Below are 24990 nucleotides of genomic sequence, written 5' to 3' on the forward strand. Positions count from 1 at the left end.
AAAAAAGGTTGGGTACCACTGGCCTAGTGAATAGTCAAATAAAAGAGGGGAGAAGCCCAACACTGTTAAAAGTGACAGTGGGAGATTTGTATTTTCAGACCTGAAATATTCTGTTAATGTAGTCTGAAGATTAAATACAATTAGTCTATCTGCTCATGTTTCCTGCGTGTTTTACCTGGGAGGGCTGATGCATATACACTTCCTTTCCCTCAGAGTAAATGCATTTATATCCCACTACTGCTTTGTTAGTTTCATCTCTTTGTCAGCATGTCAGTCCTTTAGAAAAAAAATGTTCTCTAAAACCTAATTCAAGTATCCTCACAAAATACCTACTACTGCATGCAATCTGTGGAACAAAACATTTTTAAAATATTTATTTTAAAATGCTTTCATTCACATTCACAAGTTTACTAAACAATTCTTATCTTTTCCCATATTTAGAAAAAAGTAATACTGACAGGACAAAGCCACAGCAGATCATGGAGCCATCTGCAGGGAACACACAGATTGCTTGTTTTAGTTTTAGTCCCATTTGCTAAGAAATAAGTATTCCATAGGCAGGAATGTGAAATGAAAAAAATCAACACAAGGAACACCAGTCCACGTGTCATTCAGTAAGGATTGCCATTCAATTGAAAAACACTTTTTTGATAGATTTATTGTTTTTCAGATTGTCCGTCTTCTCTCCCCCCACCGATTAAAAAAAATCTAAAAACACATAAATTCAAATTTCAATGTACAAAGAAAAATACATTTTCACAGAACAAAGTTAGAAATTCCAAAACTGTTTTTTATGTAACAATTTGCTATGGGATTGTCTGTTCAGTTACAAAACTTGCTTTGACATCATTGGCCAGTTCAATCAATAAAAATCAAGAGCTTAAGAGTACAGCTGTCAGATATTACATACAGCAATTTCTTTTCTTTTAGCAGCCCACTAGCTATGTCTTACATATGACCCAGTGACTAACATGCAATTATTTCGCGGCAGTTTAGCCTTCTGAATCATGTCAAACCTCATTGTGAAACACTGGGCTTTCTGTCACCAGATATCCATTCTAATATCTTAGAATGAATCTGTAAACACCTTATAGACAGTCCAGTCTTCAACTATGCCTTGAGGACAAGGAAGTCCACCCATTGCCCCCCTTGTTAATTCAGGCAGGTTGGAATTTGGCAGTACAGTATTTTGAATAGCTAGTTGTAGCTATCACCCTGCTAATCTGTTATTGGGTGGCTAAGATAGATCAAAAGAAAGGTAGGTTATATTGCCACTTCTAGAACTGCTAAGGCTTTCTAGTAGTATATGAAGAATAATGTCTGAAGGATGATGTTGTGGGTGTCTCTTATAGTACAATGAAATATAGGAAAGAAAATGGCTCTGTTCACATATCAACTTTAAGATAATATTTTTCAAACCATGGTTTACCGTATTACCAAGTCAACATATCAACTTTAAGATAATATTTTTCAAACCATGGTTTACCATATTACCAAATGGCTCATAGAGCCCCTGTTATAATGCTAAGACATGGTGGGTATGCTCAAGTTGTGAAAACCAAACAAGCTGTGTTATAACTGTGTTACATAGTCATATAGCATTATGACAAAATCAATGCACTGTCTTTTGAAAACAGCAATTTTGTAGCATAAGGAATAAAACACACCAAGTTATCCCCTTGAAATCCTGGCTCATGATAACAGGGGTTATAGTTAAAACAGCAGAAGCACATCAGATGAAAATTCAGCTCTAACTGGACTGGGTTGGAGAATAATGTATGAAATCCTCATGAGTTTTGCAGCTTTAATAACTAGAAATTATCTCCCCAATTTACTTCATTCTGCTGATAACAGTATGAAGCAGAGGCTTTCAAGTAAGGGTCCAATTTTAATCTTGAACTCTGTAGTATACCAACAAAGTAATGGAGGCTGATTGGTGCAAAGGGAAAGGCATTTGTTTTTCCAGCTTTCTAATTCACTTGCATATGGCAGATTATGACATTTTTGGAACCCACAAAAGAAAGAAAAAAAAGGCAAGCATTCAAGTTTTTGCCACTACCAAGTAATATCAAGGTTTGCTCTTTTGTAAATTGTGCTTTTTGATACAGCTTTTTTTCCTGACACAGCTGTTTATTGCTTACACTTCAACGCATGTCTATAATTAAAAGAGGGAAGGAGGCAGGAACTAAGAAGCAATCAGACAGGTCTGAGTAACTTTTTAAAAATGTGGTTCTTTCTAATCCAGCAAGGTCTGGATATACAGTAGTGAATGCACAAATATTTCAGACATTATTTAAAACACTCATAAATATGCACACATTATCCTCTGAAGAGATTTTTTCTTTCAAAGCAGTAACCCACCCAAGAACTACAGAACTGAAGTTCTTATCCAGAATGAGGGGCATTTACTTCTGGGAACAATATCTCCAAGTTCTAAGTGGAGTCCTCAGATTATCTGAGCCGAAAACCTGGAATTTGCTAAATTTAGCATGTGATAACTCCAAATTGCATAGCTGACCCGAGCTTCAATACACCAAACTCATCCTCCACTCCACCTCAACATAAAAGCATATTTTCCCTTCTGATGTAGACAGTCATTCCAGTGTCTGGAACAAAATGAAATAAATAAGGGCTTCTGTATTGCGTATAGATGAAATGTCTAGTTATCATCACCTCACCTCATGGAACTGTACTGTCTCTTGTTCCCAAGAGGGCCCAGCATGAGGAATTTGCAGCAATAGAGTTCAGCGTTAGTGGATGGACAGGTGAATGCAGGGGTACTGAATTCAAAACCGAGGTAGGAAAGGGAAAACTTTTGCTTAGAGCCAGCTCTTCTGTGAAGAAAGACACCGCATCCCTTTTGCAAGATGCAACAGGAGGGCTAGGAGCCAAAGATAAAATTTCTGACTCATACTGCAACAGCTGCCCCATGAAACTGAAGTTTGGTGAGATCAGACTCCTCCGTTGCTTGATATAGTCAAATGCTTCCTCCAGGCGGAATTTTCTCATTTTCATCAGATAAGCCATGCAGATGGTGGGAGAGCGAGAAATCCCAGCTTCGCAGTGCACCAGGATCTTGCCCCCTGCCCGTCTGGTGGAATCTGAAAAGAAGAAATAAAATGGATGAAATATGGAAGCTATTGCAATCACTATTAGTGAATGCCTCTGTTGGTAGCATGCTATGCTATGGCTCCTGCCTTGTCCAGCAATATTCCTTTGAGCTTTGGGTGGTCTTGGCCCTATTGGCTTTCCAGAAGACCTTGAAGGATCTGGCTTTTCCTCCTGGTGTTGTGGTCCAGATCTCAGCAAAGCCAACATATATCTGACCTTGACTAATTTTTAAAAATTGGTTCCTGTTTGTTGGATTTATTTTAATTTTTTGGTTCCCTGCCTAGAATTACCTTAGTTAAGGTGGGCAGCCAAACAAAAAAACATAAATAAATGCCGTGATGCGAAGCACTTTAACACTCATTTCAGATTGCTAAGAGAAGGACATTCAGCAGGTATTTTACAGATGCAATGAACACCAAGAAATAATTTCTCCTATTCTTGTTGGCCACATTTACACAAAAATTACAACTCTTACTGACTGTGTGGTATATAAAAAGACTTCTCTCTTTCCCTTCACCCTTGCCAAATCTAGCCACATTATAGCAGCAGATGTTTAATAAAATGGACTCTACAGTTCTATAAAAAATCCTGAAACAGTTTGATGCTTTTCATAAGAAACACACGGTAGCAGTAAAAAGTTTTATTTACTCTCTCAAAGCAGATGGAAATGAGTGCATTTCCTTGCTTACTAGGATCACAGAAAGCAGTACCTTTGTCCCCTATCTTTTTGGTAGACGTTCAGTATGCATTTTGCACCCAAGATGCCAAACCCTGGGCTCCTGGGGTTTCCACCACAAACTGCACAATAAACTACTCTAAAATCCCTAATTACAATCCTTGATAAGTGGCACTTGGACTTAAATCAAACTATAAATGGCTTAAGCAAAGCTACCATTTTACGCAATGGGAGGCCCCAAGGTTACTCACACAATTCAATTATTGTTATAAGATTAAAAAGAAAATGCTGAAAATAAGCTCCTTGTGTAAAATGCAAGGATTTATAAATAGTACTGAACTGCTTTATCTGGACTAGGAAATGAATTTCCAAGTTTTATCCTATTGTGAAACTTGTTAGATTTGCAGTCCATACTATACTCCACCCAGAATCACATACTCCCTAAGTGTTATTACAAAGCTTCCTGAAGCATCCACAGAAATCATTTTATTTTAAAGCAAGGAACCAACACTTTATTTACTACATAGTATTGAATAGGCATTGATATGTAAAGTGCTTAGAATCTCAGAAATCAGTTCTTGCAAAAATTTAGGTTTAAATCAATATTCATCTTTGAAAATCATTGGTGACCTTGAGCCACCACATTTCACAAAGCTGCTGTTGAGGGAAAATGGGGAGAACATCTCAAACTCAAAGTGGAATATAAAGATAGTAAGTTAATAAATTTTATTAGTTAGGATACTCTCTCTCACTGAAGGATAAGGGTGAAGGCAGAGACCAAGAGACGTTGCTTAATGCTACCTAATAAGTTAATAGTAAGAGAAAGATTTGAATGGGTGGCTTCTTAGTTGGATATGAATTAGATTTTTTTCTTCAAAAAGCCAGAAACAGTATGTTTCAAGAATCATATCCAAATAATTTACCCTTTTAAAACAATTTATGTAAATAACTGAACTGAGCTCTATAATCCATGGATAAACAAATTAGGCAATCCTGCCTATCTAATGAACCTGCTAAAGCCTAAGCTATCCTATTTAGGGACTGGTGAATTTTTCCAAATAGCATAGGACTTAACCATAATTTTATACTAGAATTTCCATTGCAATTCTTTAATTAATAGAAAACTGTCATCAAAATGTTAACTATATGTTAACATGCCAGTTTTTTACCTCTAATGGACTATATCTGTCTCTTCACAGCTTCCACAAGATATTTACATATATGGTTGGTTACCTAAGCTTTGCACAGATCTATCAGATGTCTAGCTATTTGACCCTATCATTTATTTATTTTTTCTCTGTACTGTATATGTATATAAAATGTATAAGCCAGCTAAAAGTATTTGAAAAATATTAAGTCTTCCGTAGAAATGAGTTTGACAAGAACTTACTCAAAGAGTTCCAGAGTGTCATGCCCCTGGTTGAGACTGACACTGAGGGAGAGGCAGAACAGCCAATGGGGAGTGGAAGTGTGGCTCCAGAGGTTGTGGAGGAGGCTGGGGAAGGGCAGAGGCAGGCTGAGCAGTCAGAGGAGGACCAGGCCCATCCCCTATCCATCCTAGGGCATGCAGGGATGAGAGGATAAGGGAGAGGCATGGTCTCCTCGGGAGGAGAGGGCCTTGATCCTTTTCATGGGCTGCAGGTGTAACAACTGAATAAGAGTTTGGACCTACATACTGGCAAACGCTAGAAACAAATCGTGTAAATATCTCTTGTTTATAGTTCCTCTCTGAGTTTGGCGTTCTTCCCAGTGTGTGTTATCTGTGAACATCCTCCAGCCCTTATCTTGCCTGGTTTGTGTTGCTTTTTTCCTTCTTCGTGTAACTGTGTGGGAGTATTTTTGGTCTTTCGTCAAAGATATTCGGAGCTTGGAAGCAAACTGAAGGAATAAAAGGGGCTTCACTTGTTTCCTTGACTGTGTTTGTTTTGTATCCCACCCTGGGTCGTCACACAGAGAATACACAAAAGCTCAAAGTATCCCAGTAAACAGGCATTAACTGTATCTTCTGTATGTGCCAACTCATTTCTTTTCAGTCTCATACCGTCCTACTCAACACTTAAAAGAGAACTTCTTTCACACTTCCCACCCAGCAGTACAATTAGAATGCTTAGCCCTACATTGTGGAAACATGAGGCTGGGGATGGGAAGTGTGAGGGGTTTGCATTCACAGGAAAAGGAGGGATGGCTTATAGACTACTTGTCTATATACTTTTTTTTTCAAAATTCCCAAAGTGCCTGTAGTAAATCTACTATACCATTAGACTGCCTTTGCTAGTATGAATCGAGTTAAATATTTCTGTGGAAATATTTATTTAAAATATTTGCATGTTATCTTTTTTCATCTATCACATGGCACATATCAAAATGAATAATAATGAACATGAATAATAACTACAAATAATTAAAAATATTCTAGTCAAAGAAACCATCACAAAAGACCCAAGCCAAAACTAAAAGTGGCAGGCGAGGTAAGCAAAGTACAAATGACCATACAGATTTCCATGGAAGTAGGTATTATTATAGTCAGCATTATGGTTGTAAAAACTATAAAAACTACCATAGCAATTAATAGCTGTTTGTGACCACGGAACCCTATAAAAACAAAAATTCATAAACCTCTGAAATGCTCCTGGAAGGGGAAGAAGAGTCTGAAGCCTGACACTAGTGAAGGAAGGTTTCCTTTCATGATTCAAGAGTTCTTATTTTTCATTTGTACGAGAAAGAGAGAAAATTCACCTACCGATAAATTCTATGGCTTCCTGGAAGTGTGAGCTGATGTCTGCTGTGTGACTGTCCTCCACTGGAATCCACTTATAGCAGAATTGGTTAATAAAGGGTTCAGAACTCTTTCTGGAAACATTCAAGAGTGCAGTGATGTTTAAGTTGGCAAGGAACTCGCACTTGGAAGCATGATAGGCACTGCCAAGGTATAGGAAAGGCAGGATTTCCACTGGACCACCCTGGAAAATAAAAGAGGAATAAATCATTATAGATTTTCTGGATGGTTTTTATTCAATAAACTCAAGATAATAGATGTTCCTGTGATGAACAACTGTGGTATTGAGGTTGAAAGAGTTTGCAATAGGTGGAAATCCTAACAGAGGTTATTAAACCTCCTGTTGCTGCTTTGGCACTTCAGCTTCTAAAAATCTTTACCCTCGTTCTACTACAAGAGTCAGTTCAATACGGTTGTTGCAGATAGGTAGGAATAGCTGTTGTTTCAATTTCTTCCTTGAATTGACTCCTTTTGTCATGTTACCAATCTGAATAAATGAGTAAACGGTGGAAAATGCCAGAAAGATTCCCCAAGGAACCTGGGTATGAATAGATTAATCGTATCTTCTTCTAAACATACCTGATCATATGCTGGCTTCTGGTGGATGCATTGCTTCTCATGCAAGCCGTTGATGTTTTTCTCAGTTTCAATCTTCTCTTGGGACAGAGGTTTTGCATCTATGCAGAACTCTGGATATTGTGAGTAAAACGTTTCATAACCTCCTAGAAAAATTACAAGTACAAAGATATATATTAAAAAAAAAGCTAGGGGGTGGCCTGTAACTGTACTGGATCATCTTTCCCCCGCTAAACCTGTTTCCTTTTTCCTACTGCATTAATAGTTTCCATTACAAAGAAAAATAGAGAAAAGAAAGCAAAAGAACAAGAACCTATATTTAGAGCTACAAAATTAAAGAGAAAAACTGCAAATAAAATGTGACATTTCAAAATATTTCCTTCAGACATTTTTATGCTTTTATTAATTTGAGAAAATGAAAATTGAAAGGCCACTGTGCGTTGATTAAACACTCCCATTCCTTTGCCTCTTGACAAATTAAAAAATAAAGGGGGCTGGAGGTCACACCATTTTGCTAGTAGAAATCAAAATGTCTTGACTATCCCACTTTAAATTGGGGCACATTGCTTAAGGAAACACACTTAGAGTTATTATCTTACAACTTCAATCCCTCCAAATCCCTTGAGTTGGTACATAATGAAACATTTCCAATAGGAATTTAAGAAAATATAGAGAAAACAGAAAGTTAAGGAAAAGTCAAGGAAAAGTGGTATGGGGACTTAGGGGATTTTATAAACAATATTCAGTTCAAGCAGTATAAAAACATTGTGTTTTCATATTTTAATTCTTATCTAATTAAAAAAATGATCATAAGAACCTAGTAAGGACAAAGAAATAAGTTTATTGTTATAGCACAGAACGTTGCGAAAGGATATTGCATACTTTTAGCCCTATGTCAAAATGGATGCTATGAGTCTCCAAATGATCAGTGTAAGCAGCCAACCCTTCCTCACTTTTGCTCCAAATGGTCTCCCCTCAATTCATTTCCCTCATTTTTAATCTTCTGAAACATCTTATACAGGTAGTCCTCAACTTAGAACCAGAACTGAACCCAAAATTTATGTTGCTAAGTGAGAAATTTGTTAAATGAGTTTTGCCCCATTGTATAACTTTTTTTGACACAGTTGTTAAGTGAGTCACTGCGGTTGTTAAGTTAGAAACACAGTGGTTAAGTGAATCTGATTTCCCCATCGACTTTGATTGTCAGAAGGTTGCAAAGGTGATCACATGACCCTGGGACACTGCAACCATTATTAATGTGAGTCACTTATCAAGCATCCGTATAAAAATTGCATGACCATGGGGATGCTGTAATGGTCATAAGTGTGAAAAATGGTCATAAGCACTTTTTCAGTATCATTGTAATTTCAAATGGTTACTGAACGAACTGCTGTAAGTCAAGGACTATCTGTATAGAGGTTGGGAGGTGAGGATTAGAGTTCATTTAAGTGTTACAATTATGTTTCTATCCCTAGTTTCAGGGATAAAAAAGAAACCCATGCTATCTCATTTTCCTTGGATAGATCAGAGAACTCAACAGATCAGCTGTAACCAGAAGCACCAGGGGATCAGGAGATTAGCCAACTATTCTTAATATGAGTCATCTTTCCATCCTGTTCTCTAGCTCTTTCTCTGCCTGCCCTCCTCTGATGACTGCGTTCTGATGCTATGATTTCCACTAAATACTGCGTTGCTCTGTCTTGCAAAAAAGAGATTCTTACTTTTCACTGTTAAAGATCAAAATTCTAGGGACAGGAAAGTGGCAAAAACCCGCTCTCTTATATAGCAAATAATTTCTTCCAACAGGGGAAGAAATCATAGTTTAATTTTAAACTCTTTCAATAAAATTTTTTTCCACAATGAAATATTTATGATTTATCTATGTAAGGAAGTAGTCTTGCCAATGAAGTAATCAAGGAGTAAATTTTAAAGATTTTTGTGACTGTTCACTTAAACTCAGCGCTAAATTCAATTAAAACTTTAAAATCAACGAGCAAACCATTTCAAAAAAAGGTCCTATTGTGAGTGGTGCATCAGAAAAAGTGACATAACACATGCTGAAAGCTTTCAAAAATATTGATGGGGGGCCGTTGAAAGGATTGTGTCACTCAGCAGTAAAAATATTCTCTGAAGAGCAGGATTGCATTTGTGGTTGCCGTTAGCTGACAAGCTTTCTGACTCATCCCTGACAGAGTCTAGGCCCACTTAGAAAATTGATTCCACGCAACAATGAATCCTCTCCTACATCACAAACAGACAAAACCCTTGGGATAAGCCTCAAGGTTCTTCAATTAGTTCATTGTGAACATTCAGTCTGAACTAAAAACATAAGAACAGCATCAAGTTGTGACTCAAACATAATTTACCAGTATAGCCAGTTTCCAGAAGATAACATGCGAATCTATAGGAATAATAAGCATGCTATTTCAGGATATTCAATATGGATAGCATTCAGCCTAAAAATCACCCTGATAATTTCCTACCAGGGTATCTCACGCTCAAATGAGCTTAAAACAGGAAAACCTTTTAGCACGGAGTAATATTTACATTCATTTCCTAAGATCACTTTGCTGTTTCAAATAGAATGCTAAGAATATAGGAGATAAAGCTTCCAAGAATTACTTTTTGATTTGGAAATGGGAAGACAGAGACTGCCATTTAAAAGACCAAACTACAAAGCAGTTAATAAGCAGATCAGAACCAAAGTGTAATGTGTTTTAGTACGTAGCATATTAAAAATGTGCTTTGTTAAGTATGTGATGAAATATTCCTGAATTACAATATCCTCTCATTTGTTTCCACCCATCAAAGGAATCAGATTTCAAAATCTTTTATATGACATGAGTCTTCTTAAAAATAAAATTCTTTATGCCAGCATTTGAATTAGCATACTGTGTAGAGATTTTCCTGCACTAGTTTGATATCATTGAGAGAAAAAAGATGACAAAATATTATTAAATATTATTAAAATATTATTAAACATTATGCCTCTAACAGGATCAACAAAGACATGTTCCTAATAAAAGTACTATGCTTCTGCTATCTGAAATAGACCATTTTTGTTACATACAAACATGTTTGAGTACCTTGGAATACACAAATAAGGATCTGCCCCACAGGAGGCAGTGCTGACTTCTACATTCTGCATTCCTTTAACTTAAAAGCAGACGCTTTCTGATATTTCTGATTGCTTTCCATCTCTATTAATACTTTCATGAAACCACCATACTACTTATGTATCAGCCAAGTGCATATTTAAATAAACTCAAGAATAAAAGACAGGATGGTTTTTTAAATCTGGCATGTGGGGATGGTGAAGTCATTAATGTCTCTCTCTCTCTATTTCTCTCTCTCTCTCTCTATACACACACACACACACACACACACACACACACACACACACATTTTCTCTTGCTGGACTAAAAGATCAGACAGATCTAGGTGAGTTTTGATTCCTTAGTCACCTAAATATGTACACAAGAGCGCAGGAGATGTATTGATTTTGATTCTGCCCCTCCTTCCTTTGCTTTTTTCTTTGCATGCATTTATGACGAATAAGATTTCCAATGGACTTTTTGTCCTCGCTCGTTAGGAAAAAAGTTACAGCAAAGTCAGGAGAAGAGGATCTGTTGAAAGGAAAACCTACTGATCAATCCCTTTCAATTGTGGAACGGAATTGCGAAAAATGCTTCTTTTCTCCTCCTTTCTCGTTTAGCATACAGTAGATTGCATTAGACACGTGCCGTTTACGCGACCGTGCCGGTTCTCCCTTGTTCCGCGAAACCTACGCGGCCTTGCATCTGGACAAGTATCGGGAAGAACAAGGCGGCCGCGGCTGCTCATGGTTAGCAGCGCCGCCGGCCTCTGGCATCCGCTCATTTAAATCTGCCGGGGTACCGGCGACATCCAGACGGAGCCTCTCTTGGGGATCTGGTTTAGCAAGATTCGCCTTTCCAAATTCCCTGCAGCAACGCTTCCCAGGAGCTACTGGGCCGATCCCGTCTCCCCATTACCATCTCTCCCCGGCCCCGCCTCGACCCCGCAGCGCTTCTTTCTCCTCGACGGCCTCACCTTTGAGGAAGCAGACGCGGGCTCCAGCCTCCGGCAGGCTTGCAGACAGCGTGTTCAGCACGATCTGCGCCGTGCTCTCTTTCTTGAGCTTCCGCCAGTGCCTGGTGTTTTGATCCAGGACTACCACGGCCGTCCAGGTTCGAGGCGGCGCGGCGTCCCTGTCTTCTCTTTCTTCCGAGCAAGCAGCCGGCGGGAGCAGAAGCCGCCCCCGGGCCGTTTCGTCGGGCACCACGAAGTGTAAAGGCACGGGCCGCCCGTGGGAGCGGCGGATGACCACTGAGTTGAGGTTGACGTTGAGAGACCCTCGGAGGCAAGAGGCCGAATAGGAGAGGTACGGTCTGCAGTCCAGGACGAGGCACAGGGCGGGATCCTTCCGCAGCAGTTGCTTGAGTCGACGAGAATCCAGAGCCGTTACCTTCATCTTGGCTTGCTCTTTCCGCCTCTGGCTCCTTTCCTTTCCCTCTCAGAAGTAGCCTCGCAAAGGGTCGCCCCTTAGGCGCTTCAGCTTCCTCGGCGGGTGATTAGTTGAAACAACGACACCCGAGAGACAGCCAAGCCCGCTTCCTTTAAAGCCGCTCCCGGCCTCGACCCTGCTGCTCTGTGGCTCCTTCCCTGCCTTCGCATCTCCCTCCCAGAATTCAAGCAGGGGATTCCGCTCCGGAGAAGAGGCAATTTATCTGAATGAACGCCGGAGCCGCGCGGCTCTGTCCCTATAAGGCGAGCGACGTCATAGGAATGTTCTGTTGCAGGGACGCCTCTTCGGCTCAGCGCCGCCCAGCCGAGAGTAGAGGAGATTCCCTCCTCCCCTTCCCCCCCCCTCCCCCAGGAAGAGGGAAGGCCGAGCTGAGGCGATGCTCAGGAAAGCGTTACTCAGACTTCTTCGAGCAAAGGAAGTTGAAGAATGTTTTAAAAATTCTCCAGTCATCAGAAAACCCTCCTTACACTCACTCACTGATTTCCGTCGACTTACTAATGAAGGAAAGGACGTGTGATGGTGACGGAAGAAAGAGAAGTAGCAGAAGGTGGAGGTGGAGGTGACACCAGGGTTTGTTTGTTTTTTGCGGTCAAAAAACAGGGCTGACTTGCTAAAGCTACAAGGATCGGCCTCTTCAGTACCTCCATGCAAGCTACTAATTTTATATTGCCACAGCAGTCAGAAGTTCATTCTCTGTTGAATTTCTTTCTGTAGAATACCTATAAAATACATAGAGGATGCCTCTCTTGACTTACATTTTTAAAGTTCTGCTTTAGCAGGAGGTTACAGACAACATCTTCAAAAATATCTTATCAGTATATAGAATAAGGTGCTGTCTGACAAAAAAAAAAAACCTGTGCTTATCCAAAGCTCTCTGTTCACGTGAACAAATCCAACATAGTCTCAATTTTTTTTTTGCTTTGATGAGTAACCTGCTTATGATCAATATACTCCAACTCTTCTTGTGTTGGCATAAAGTAATTCTATCATAGAGGAGTTCTCCATATTGCCTATCCCACAGTACTTCCCCTATACCTCATAGAACCCCATTTTCACATTCTGCAGGTGTACCAGACATTGTTGGTTTTGGTCTCTAGCTCTGCTGCTATGCCCTTTCAGCATTATGCCAGTGGGCAAGAAACATCCAAACAATTGCCATCAAGGGCAGGCCAGATATGACTAAGTTTCACAGTTTTGCTTTCCACCTTAGCCTCACCAGTTTTACTCTCATCCTACCCTCCTTTTGTAGATGCAAGGAATATGCATCTACAAAAATATTTAAATATCTTGTAAATAGTTCCATCTGGTGAGAAACCTATGACTTTCCAGAGTTTGATGGTTCCCAGGCACCTAGTTTTGAGGATACTGGGTGGCATTATGCAGAATATTCTGTTCACAAACTCTTTCCAGTATACAGAACTGTTAATTTTGGGTGGTCTGTGCGCCCAGAGTGAAACAAAGCTGTATTTTGATGACTATTAATGGAAATCTGCTTATTCTAGTCTGGGGGTATGGGAAAAAGCAAGGGACTACCTTGGTAAGAGTTTGTGTGAATATTGGCAGTAGCAGTGCAGGCTGAGGGCGGGAGGGAGATAAGGGGACTGGGATGATAGAGGGGCCACAGCAGGCCAATAGGATATGCCCTCCTGGGAACCTGTCCCTTAATGCTGTAAGGAACAAGACATAGAAAACTACATCTGTGGCAATACGTGGGTTTTGGTAACATATTGCAAAAATAAAGAACTGAAGCAATCACATTTTCCTTTGCAGTGTGACTCATTTATGCTAGGAGTTTCATTTTAGTTTGTAATGTGGTTCATTTCCAACAAATGTCTGAATTGAGAAGTAAAAATAGAAAGGACTTTTTTAAAAAAAAGACAGGAGGGGGGAATTAATTCTACATTACTGTAGCTTAGGTAAAATTTCCCTCTCTTATTCCCATTGTAATATCTTCCTTATTTTGCTGCTGTAGTATTTTTTCTTCTGCTTTTGATACCTATAGACAAAAGAGAGACTGTGTTCTAATAATAACTATTAAGTTACTATGTTGTAGCATGCAGCTGACTGTCTTTACTTTTTTGCTACTTTTATAAGTTTTATTGTTTTTTAAGACAAACATAGACAAACAAAAAAACATCAGTCCATCTTCTATATATACATACAGTGTGTCTGTTGGTTTACAAATGGTTTTGTGCTTCCACTTCGTAGTCTTCAATTACAATTACATTGTATATATTCTCATATTGTCAATCAAATATTAAATACATTAATATCATTGTTAATCAATCATTTGACTATACTATTATTCATTCATGTTTTACGAGATAATCCATATTTTACTTAATTTGTTTTATGACAGTTCATATTATCATCTCAAATCTATCCTACAATCATTTTGTAGATATAATAAAAAATACATCTTTATATATTCATTATTTTTTAAAAAAATCTACATATTTCATTACCATGTTTTATTGTCTAATCATTGATAGAATAGATCCCAAATTTTACAAAATTGTTTATCATCTTGTTCTCTGATTTCAAATGTCAATCTACTCATTTCAGCACATTCCAATGTTTTCTTAATAATTTCCTCCTGTGATGGTATTTTCTCATTTTTCCAGTTTTTGGCAAATACAATCCTAGCCACTGTTAATACATTTACAATCAGATATTTCAATTCTTTACTATATATTTCAGGTAAAATTCCCAATAAAAATATCTCTGGTTTCAAGTCTATATGCTTTTTTGTCATTTTTTCTAACCATGTGTGGATTTTAGTCCAATATTTTTAGTCCAATATCCACGCAAGTCTACCACATATGGTAATATGAGCCAGGTACCTGATGACATTTCCAACATTTTTCAGATTTGTTCTTGAACATTCTTGCTATTCTTGTTGGGGGAAAATGCCACCTGTAAAACTTCTTATACAAATTTTCTTTATATGCTGTTGACATTGTCATTTTATAATTTTGAGACCACAATTTTTGCCATTTCTCTAGATCAATCCCATATCCAAAATTCTTACCCCAAGCAATCATTGTTTCTTGTTCTTCTTCTAGTTTAATTTCTAATAAATAGCCATACAATTTTTTAATCACTTTTTCATCAGTACCTGTCAAAATCTTATCTAAATCAGTCAGTTTATCATAGAAACCTTCTGTTTTAGAATCTTTATCATACCTTGAATGTATTTGCACATCTGAAAACCAATTCATCTTTATACCTTGTTCCTCTAATTTTTGCATAGATTTAAGTTCACCCTTTTCATCCAATATTTCACCATATCTAACTGTTTGTTCTTTTTTATATATTATAGGATAGGAAAATGTTTCAATAGTCGATAACCAGACTGGAATTTTCAAATAACATTGCTTTTTAGTCTTCTCCCAGTTTAACCACAGAGACTCCCATATATAATGTCTTCTAAAATACCCCTGTGTTTTAGTTCCTTTATACCATAAAAAAGCATGCCACCCCAACAACAGATCGTGTCCTTCTAATGTCAACAATCTAGCATTTCTTAATGTTATCCATTCCTTAACCCACATCAAATTTGTAGCTTGGTAATACAACTTCCAATTAGGCAAACCAATTTTCTTATTCTAGCATCTTGCAAAAGTTTTAATTTTATTCTCACTTTTTTACCTTGCCATATATATTTCAACACAATTTTATTTAAGTCTTCAAAATAATCTTTTCCAAGCCTAACTGGAATTGTTTGGAACAAATATAAAATTCTGGGTAATATATTCATCTTGATTATTGATATTCTCCCTATTAATGACAGTTGTAAATTTTCCCATTTCACCAAATCTAGTGCTATCTACTGCTTAAGTTTAATATAATTATTCTCTTTTAGTGTACTACATCTTGCTGTCAAATGAATCCCCAAGTACTTGATCTTATTCATGACCTGGATTTTCAATACATCTGCCAGTTCTTCTTTTTGTCTTGATAACATATTCTTTGTCAAAATCTATGTTTTGTCTTTATTTATTTTCAAACCAGCCACCTTCCCATATACCTCTATCTTTTCTATCAATTTTAATGCTGTTTCTAGTGGGTCTTCTAAAATGAATACCAGATCATCTGTGAATGCTTGTAACTTGAATTCTTCCTTTTTAATTTTCATCTCTTTTTTATCCTTTTCTTCTCTAATATTTCTGTTTAACACTTCCAAGGTTAACACAAACAACAAAGGTGACAGTGGACACCCTTGTTTTGTTCCTTTTCTTATATCAATAGAGTCTGTCAGTTCTCCCTCTATTATTACCTTTTCCGTTTGGTTATGATATATAGCTTCTATTGCTTGGATGAATTTTTTACCAAAGCCCATCTGTTCCAGCTGTAATAACATGAATCGCCAATTCACATTATCAAATGCCTTCTGTGCATCTAAAAATATCAAAGCCATTTGTTTTTCAGGGTGTGCCTCGTAGTATTCCAAAATGTCCAAGATTACTCTCATATTGTCTTTAATTTGTCTCTTTGGCAGAAATCCATTTTGAACAGGGCAGTTAAAATTATTTAGGTATTTTTTAAGTCTTTCTGCCAATATTGAAGCAAAAATTTTATAATCTGCATTTAGTAAGGAATAGCTCTAGAGTTCTTTATTTGTAATGGATCGGCCTCCTCTTTTGGGACAAGTGTAATATAAGCTTCTGACCATGATTTAGGTATCTTCTTCTTTAACATAACTTCATTCATAACTTCTAGCAATGGAAAGTTCAATAATTCTTGTAGTGTTTTGTAGAATTCTGCCGGAAGTCCATCTGGGCCTGGTGCCTTTCCGTTGTTTTGCTTCTTGAGTGTTTCAGTTAACTCCATCATCGTTATATTGCTTTCTAACATTGTTTCAATCTCTTTAGGTATTTGGGGTAGATTAGCATTCTGTAAGTACTGTTTAACTCTTTCCTCATCAATATTTTCTTCTGTGTATAGTTTCCCATAATAGTCTCATATAATTTCCTCCTTCTCTTTAATTCCATAGCAAATTTGGCCCTGATCATCTATTAATTGCAATATTTACATTGATTCTTTCTCCTTTCTCAGTTTATATGCTAACCATCTACCTGGTTTGTTTGCATCTTCAAAATAGTTCTGTTTTGCAACTCTGATTTTCTGTGCTAGTTCTTCTTTTTCCATTAATCCCATTTTATGTTTAAATATATCCATTTTTAACTTAATGTCCTTTTTCTGTGGCATTTTCTGTAACTCTTTTTCAAGTCCTTTATACTCATCCTCTAATATCTCAGAGGCTAGTCTTTTCACGGTATTTCTTTTCCTTATATAGTCTATTGTCAAGCCTCTGGCATATGCCTTCATTGTATTGCATACATTGTGCATTGATGTGTCTTCTTTTTTATTTTCTCTAAAGAAAAAAGCCAGTTCTTTCTCCATCCTCTGTTTGAAGTCTTTTTCTTTTAGTATAGTATTATTTAACGTCCATCTAGATTTCCTTCTTTGTCCTTTCCATTTAATTGTCATTGGATTGTGATCTGCCCAAGTACTTGTTTCAATATTTATTTCTTGGATATTAGCTAACAATTCTGTTGACATCCTTATCATATCTATTCTGGACTATGATAAATGTCTGTTTGAATAGAAGTGTATTGTTTAGTCTTAGCATTTCTTTCTCTCCATGTATCTTTTAAATTTATTTCATCTATCATTTTAAAAAAGGATTTAGGGAGAGTCTTTCTGTTTTGCTTTGTTGTTTTCTGTGCTGTATAGTCCAATTTATTGTCTACAAATCCATTAAAGTCTCCCATCATAACTATATTATACTCCACTTCAATTATGTTCATATGGAGTTTCCTATAAAATTCTTCTTGATTGTCATTCGGGGCATAGATTGCAATCAGGAGTGTTTTCATATTATTGTCTTCATATTATTTCCACCATTAATAATCTTCCATTGTCATCAGTATAGATCAATTTTGCTGGGATAATATCTTTAATGTATAAAACCACTCTTTTCTTGCATTGCATCAAAGTAGTAAATATTTTCCCTAATTTTGGCTGTATCAACAGCCAAAATGCTTTTTAATATGTACTTCTTATAGGCAGATTATATCAAATTTTAATTTCTCTAATTTATGGAAAGTTTTCCTTCTTTTAACAGCTGAGTTAATGTTAATTGTAATCAGTTTTTTCTCTTCCATGATTATATCTTATAGGTAGATTTAGCAGCTCTCGTAGATCTTGGTTTACGTTGTTCTTTAACTTCGACCTTTCCTCCTACAGTAAAAACTCAAAAAAGGAAGAAAAGACCACCATAAACAGAAAAAGGAAAAAAAGGTTAAATCCTGGAAGAGACGGAAAAATAGAAAATAAAAAACTAAAGAAGAACAAAAGAAGTTCTTCAGGTTCTTCAATACCTTAATCCAATTAAGAAGTCTCAGATATAAAAGGATGTACAAAAAAAAAAAGGAAGCCACCCCAAAAAAACCAATAAGGAAAGTAAACAAAAAAAATACAGGGGAGGGAGAGAGAAAAAAGAAAAGAGGCTACTCCCTTAAAAGAAAAAAAAAGAAGGAAAACATTAATACCAAAACTTTTCCTTTAAAATAAAATGCAAATGTAAGAATTAGACTTCAAAAACAAAAAGAAAGAGAAAAACAAGTTCCAAAAGGCCAAAGTTCCAAATAGCTATTACAAAAAGTAAGCTAGTAAGGAGGGGGTTTGTTAAAGTAAAAAATAGCCTAGCTTAAAAAAAGTAGAAAGAGCACACTGCACCTTATTTAGTTATCCGAGGCTTTTGTTAAAGTTTATAACTCCCTTCTCTAGAGTCTTATTGTCTTTTTTTTCTGTAAACTTCAACACCAGACTCCAGCTACTGATAGAAACCCAGAAGAGCACCTGCAATAATACTCTCCCATGCTCTTCCCTCTATCTCAGAGGTCCCCAACCACCGGGCCCCAGACCAGTACCGGTCCGTGGAACATTTTCTACCGGGCCGCCGGTTTGCTGGGCGCCGCCATCTTGTTTTGATGAGAAAGTGCTTCCGGTGAGCTTTTCCGGTTGGAAAGCGGCATTTGGGTCCTGAAGGAATCCTCACGCCTTAGTTTCATCGAAGGGGGGGCGGCTTCGAACAAAACTAAGGCGCGAGGATTCTTTCAGCACCCAAGGCAAGGCGAGCCGAGCGACCGCCCCGAAGCCATCCCAAAGCCCATCAACAAAGGTACAAAGGAGGAGTTGAAGATGGCGGGGAGAAGCGGGGGACGGCTGGCTGGCCGGTCGCTCAGCTCGCCTTGTCATGCATGCTGATGCTGGTACTGGGCCGTGGATCATTTTGTGATGCCGGTACCGGGCCGTGGCACAAAAAAGGTTGGGGGCCACTGCTCTATCTTATCAAACAGGCTCAAAGTCCTTGAAAAGAAGTCTCAGATCTTTCTCAGCTTTGTCTGGTCAAGAGAAAAAAAAGAGAGATACAATATTTCCAAGCCTCTAGTTGGCAGTGTTATAAAGTTTCTTCTGCTTTCACTTTCCCCCTCCTTTTCCAAACAAGATATAATAAAAATTAATTAATAAGGGAAAAAGATATTTTTAAAAATGTCTAGAAGGGAGTGTCTAACCTAAAATATTATAAAGTCAAAAAGGAGAGAAAAAATAGGTAGAAAGAAAAAAAAAACAGTCCAGTTTCAAAATATAAAATCATATATAAAAAGTCCAGCAAAGAAAAAAAATATTACTTTGACTTCCCATTTAAAATCGCCACTTAATCACTTCTGTCTAAAATTTTACAGATTCTTTCTTTTCCTTAGGGTGTCCTTTCAAATCTTACAGTAAAGAAAAAATTCTCACCAAACCAGCATACTTTCTCTTTCTGTTCTTTTCTGTTTCGGAGCTGTCCCAACTTCAGCAGCTTTAATGGCTGCCTCTTTGCCACTGGCAAAAAGAGCTTCTCCTGGATATCCCTGGGATTGACAGGATGCGCTCTTTACATTCACCGTCTCTTCAGGACAGTTTAGATCCGTTTGGATCATCCAGAAGCAAAGATATCGGCAGTGATCTCAGACCTCCAAGATCGCATGCCGTATTGTCATGACGTCAGCTCTGCCCTCTCCCACTTTTTTGCTACTTTTAGATGTCACTTTTAATGAGCAATAATCTCAGATATTTTTTAAATAGTATTTTAGATGCCAAAATCATTTGTGATGCTTGTTTCCCAATTCTTCTCATTTTTCTTATACAAAAGGAGAAATATAGAATTGCAGCACAGTTATTTTTAATAGACAGTGCAAGGAGTTGTTCAGTTTTAAAGCACTTTTTGAATCTGAAAGTTGAGGCTTAGACTGCTGTTTAAGAATAATCTTTACACTGATTAAGGATTTACAGTTAAAATTATATAACTTTCAGGAAAGATTTGTTAGAATCCATATGTGGTGAAGATTTGGCAATATCATTATTGAACGCATTTGGCTTTATCACAGAACTCAATAAATCAAAAATCCTGTAATTACACAAAGCCACATAGAAATGCATTATCTGAGCTGTTCCAGATTACTGGATTATACTGTGGTTCATATCAATTCTCTTGCAGATCTTGCCATATCACTGTGTATACAAAATTGAGTAGAATTCTTAGCTCTGTACAGTACTGGAACCTTTCAAAGGAAGCTGCACATTATTCTCTACATTCAACAAACATTCATTTCAGTGTCATTGTCAATAAAGTTTATGTATGTATGTATGTATGTATGTATGTATGTATGTATGTATATATGTATGTATGTATGTAACAGAATTTGCAGTAACTATGGCTGAAGTAAAGCAAACAACCAACTGAACAATAACACAAAAGTAGAACATATTTGCTTTATCTTTTTTGTCTCAGGTAGAATGACTTACTATATATTTATTCCTTATACTGTATATTTCTTTCCTAATAAGCATTGTATCAACATGTCAAGAAAGGTTTGAAATTCCACAGAATTGGAGCAGATGATTGCTTGGAAAGAACGTGTATCATGTACAAGCCATAAGCTATTGGCCCATGGAATTGGGGTGGGGCAGAACAATATCAAAGAGTGATATATAAATAAACAACAGCCCCAAGGTGATTTTTTTCCAGGAAAACATTGGTTGTAGGATGGTTGGGCCTACAAAAATTAAGGAAGCTGTAGAAACAATTTTGAAAGGAATTTAACCTGGGAAAAACTGCTAAGTAACAGAGAGATTCAGTATTACAAAGATAGGATTCTGCAACTATATGCCATAGTAATCATAATTCATGTGATACAGCTCGATAAATCCACGAATTTAGATATGTAGTGCATTGCCAAAAATCTCAGAATATTGTAGGCTTCATTTGATTGATTGTCAAGGGCATACTTGGCTTTTCACTTAATTCAATCATGCTACCTACTTTAGAAAGAACAAATACGGATTTGAGAATTAAGACTTGTACACGCAGTTTAACACAAATGGAGTTATTAATTTTATTCAGTGATAATATGTAGCAAGTGGGCAAATAATTATGGATATGTTTATCCATATTTTATATATATATATATATATATATATATATATATATATATATATATATATATATATATATAATATAATATAAATATATCCATATATTTATGGATATATTTATGGATAGGGGTGTGCATAAGCGCACCAATCATGCCTACCATCCCTGTCCTACTGTGTTTTTTTTTTCTTATAAGTATCTATCTCATGTATTTAAAACTATATTGGCTCCTCTGTCCTGGGAGATATTGAATGATAATATTGAATTCTGTGATAAAAGGATCATACATCTGTTTCCAGTAGCCTTTAACCTGCATTCTCCTGCACTCTCCTACAATAAAAATGCATGAATCAAGATCTGGGTGCACAAATGTTTCAGGCAGAATACCTCATATTATTTTTATAGATTGTTAGTATGGGGAGTAAAGGATGGGAGAAGAGAAGGTTTTCAGAATTAAAGAACATACTGTAGGTAAATAAACATTGAATGTCCACACAATGTATCAATAAAAAAGAAAAGGACTAGTCAATTGCAGCCCATATATTACACAGTAACATACACTGTTGGAAGGAAAATACTTCTGCTTCAGATCCAAGCCAGGAATAAAATAAAATGGAGGCTGCTTGGAAAGAAAGTTTAATGATAAACAGAACCAACAGCAGTTCTGGGTCAGCTGAACAAATGGTTGAATAATGGATGGATCTTTATAGGTTTCTGTGACATTGAAGTTTGAACTGTTCTGGGGGGTTGTGCAATGAAGGGCTTGTGTCTTTTGCTAATTGGTGGTGGGTTAATTCTATTATTTCCTAAAGGCTCGTGTCCTGTTCTTAGAATATAGGTAGAGGAGAATGTAAATTTCAATCCCATCCTTGGAGGTGAAGTTTTTTTGTTTTATGAATAGGCTGGCCCAATCTTTCTTAATGGGCACAAAATATCTGCTGGAGGTTATTAAGAAAGAGTGAATCTGCCTTCTGTCTTTAAGAACATGTGTTCATTTCTCTTTTAGGGAAATACAATATTCTGCCTCTTCATATTTCCCCAAAGTATTTCATTCTTCTAGTATTTCAATACCCTATTCTTGTTTCACCTTATTAGATCATCTGGTTATACCATTAATGTATACATTAAACAACTCTAACCTAGAGCCATGAAAAGCCAAGAGAAAAACTAGTCATAATCAATGCTTGTAATGATTGAAATCATGCCTGGCCTTATGCCTCATGGGTGTAAATTCTCATTCACATCATTATAAAATTTATTTAAATCATATTTTTTTGCACAGGAAGTTAGAATTAAAAATATGTGGTTCCAATATGTATGTGTGCAGTGAAATAATGCACATGAACACTGGATCCAAATCAAAAAGCTGAATTGCAGAGGCCCAAACAGAGCACTTATCTGTAACTATAACTGTTGGACCATTTCTTAGAGCAGAGATGTCAAACTTGCAGCCCGCAGTCCAGATGTGTCATGTGCTGGCCCTGCCCTGCCTGGTTTAGTGAAGGGGGAAAAATGATACCATGACACCACTGTGACACCTTGAGTTTGACACTCCTGTCCTAGAGTCATATGACTGCTTTCTATAGCTATTGCAGGGTCCTGCAAAAAGGTATATAATCTGAAGTGCTGCACATGTCTAATTCCAGTTATTGTTCATGTTTTGTACATGTTTGCAGAAATCTGCAAGAAAATGTAAGTGATGAAAGGAACATTTTAAAGTTGCACTAATTGAACAATGGTGTTATTTATCTATTCTGGTAGCCTGTTCCTACATTTAGTTCTAAGCAGCTGTATTTTTAGAAAGCTATGCCAGCTAGTTTTAGAAGAGACTAAAACTATTCTTTGGAGCCCCATTTAGCTTCACTAGAACACAAAGTTCCAAGTTCATTATCAGGTGAAGTTAAAAGATCAGAGAGGCAGGAAGTCCATTACAAAATTTAGATTATCTTTGGATATTCGTTTGCTATTAAGTGAGAGCTGCTCTGCCATGGCTCCTCTAAGCTTTCAGCCTCATTAACATACAAAATTGCTGAAACAAAATTAATTATGATGCAGGAAGTCCTTTTTCCTGTTCTTCTAATCATGGCACAGAACTGACTAGAAGAAATGCTACAGAATTCCAATGACTTGTCTCCGAATGGCATGATGACACTTAATAAAAACTATAAGGCAATTAAAATTGCAATTTCTGTCATATTTTGAAAAAGACCATGTGAGCAGTTATACTGAATGTTCTGTGGGGCTAGAATTATTTGGCATAAAAAGTATTTTACTGGTCTGGCTCAGACATGTGTACATCAGTCCCAAATTCAAACCAATGCAGGTATGTATGAATACATGGAAAATCAGCATTGACCATGAACCTAACAGGAAAATAAAAAGCTAGAAATAATGTTAAGAAGCTAAAACTTCTTGTCTCAAATTCCAGAAGTTAGGAGATGTAAAATAAGCATTTTCATTATTGAATGTAAGGAAATCTCAACGTTTGTTAGTTTCTGATTAGCTAGTAAACCTAATATAGAGAGTCATTTCAGGAAATAAGAAATGGGATTCCTTCCCCTCCCCCGCTCCTGTTTTTTGTTCATAGAAGAGTTCAAGATGCCCAACAAAATTAAAATATTACTTCAATAAATATAACTATTTGATAAATTTCAGGAAAAATTACATCATTCAATTGCTGATTAATTTTAAAAATTAAAGACAAATTTAAAATGGCACATTATATTCACACATTATCTGTATTTCTAAAATAATAGGCATTTATTCTTTTCTAGGAAGTTAATGATGAAGATTTGTGAAAAGAGTTCCAGTGTATTTGCAGCCCTTTTACTAAATGTAGTTTAAGTAAAATTAACATGCAACAAGGGGGTTATTTAAATTATTTAAGTGGGTTAACCAACTAGGGTAAGGCAAGAAAGTCCTTCAGATATTTGTGCTTTAAAACTTGCAGGGCTTTAAACTTCATCATAAATTTTTCAATTACAACAGAAGACAAATAGGAAACCATTTTAAACATTTAAGCAATTAAGGTAAAGATTTTCAAAGCTTGCATTCCTACGATGCATTCCTATGATGACCTAAAATAATACATTACTTAGTGTAGCCTCGCCATAAGTATGATTACCATAGTCACTCCATCTCTGATAGCTTTTATTTGACAGGATGGACAAAGTTTAAAGTCTAAATCCAAAATTCAAGGACCATGTCAATATTATTAGGTTAACTGAAGAAAACCAAACCAGTATAACTAGGCAGTAAATAACTGGTAATAGATATGAGGGAAAGTATGCAGAAATTATTTAGACTGGATCTCCTGACTGGATTACTCGGCTGTATTTTATGGTAAGAAGTCTATGAAAATGCCCTAGTGACTTTAAAAGTTTAAAATCTGATTTGCCCGCAAGATATATATCAATCTTGCAAGTCTGAAAGTAGTCCTTAACTTATGACCACAATTGAGCTTAAAATTCATATTGCTAAGTGAAACATTTGTTAAGTGAATTTGTCCCATTTTATGACCTTTCTAGCTACAGTTGTTAAGTGAATTCACGTAACTAAATTAGTAAATCAGTCAAACTATTGCTAAGTGAATCTGGCTTCCCCATTGACTGCTTGTCAGAAGGTTGCAAAAGATGATCCTGGGACCCTGCAGTCATAGTTCATAAGAATCAGTTGCTAAGGATCTGAATTTTGATCACATGATCATGGGGATACTACGATGGTCATTTGAAAACTGGTTATAAGTCACTTTTTTCTGTGCCATTGTAACTTTGAATGGTCACTAAATGAACTGTTGCAAGTCAAAGACTTTCTGTACA

The 24990-nt window shown here is 36.7% G+C and overlaps 1 protein-coding gene and 1 long non-coding RNA gene across 2 annotated transcripts in view; one reads left to right on the top strand and one right to left on the bottom strand.

Annotated features, from left to right (window-relative positions):
• The window catches only part of LOC148125807 (uncharacterized), an 81402-nt gene that overhangs the window by 14692 nt on the left and 41720 nt on the right, over positions 1-24990 (top strand). The gene's annotated exons all lie outside the window — the stretch shown is intronic.
• DUSP5 (dual specificity phosphatase 5) lies at positions 441-11927 on the bottom strand. The gene is made up of 4 exons (XM_026704749.2): positions 11211-11927; positions 7143-7285; positions 6528-6747; positions 441-3101 (listed from the first exon to the last, which is right to left on the bottom strand). The coding sequence occupies exons 1-4, from the start codon at positions 11629-11631 to the stop codon at positions 2680-2682; spliced, it is 1206 nt and encodes a 401-aa protein (XP_026560534.1). The 5' UTR covers positions 11632-11927; the 3' UTR covers positions 441-2679.

This window comes from Pseudonaja textilis, chromosome 4 (assembly GCF_049901715.1).
Source record: "Pseudonaja textilis isolate UNSWEBS1 chromosome 4, rPseTex1.2, whole genome shotgun sequence".
In the NCBI taxonomy this organism is placed as follows: Eukaryota; Metazoa; Chordata; class Lepidosauria; order Squamata; family Elapidae; genus Pseudonaja; species Pseudonaja textilis.

Excerpts from the sequence above, each read along its gene's own strand:
- DUSP5 (XM_026704749.2), bottom strand. The coding sequence starts at position 11,631 with ATGAAGGTAACGGCTCTGGATTCTCGTCGACTCAAGCAACTGCTGCGG. Across the intron at positions 6,748-7,142 it reads AGAAGCCAGCATATGATCAG|GGTGGTCCAGTGGAAATCCT; the intron begins GTATGTTTAGAA and ends TTTATTTTCCAG. Across the intron at positions 3,102-6,527 it reads GGAAGCCATAGAATTTATCG|ATTCCACCAGACGGGCAGGG; the intron begins GTAGGTGAATTT and ends TCTTCTTTTCAG.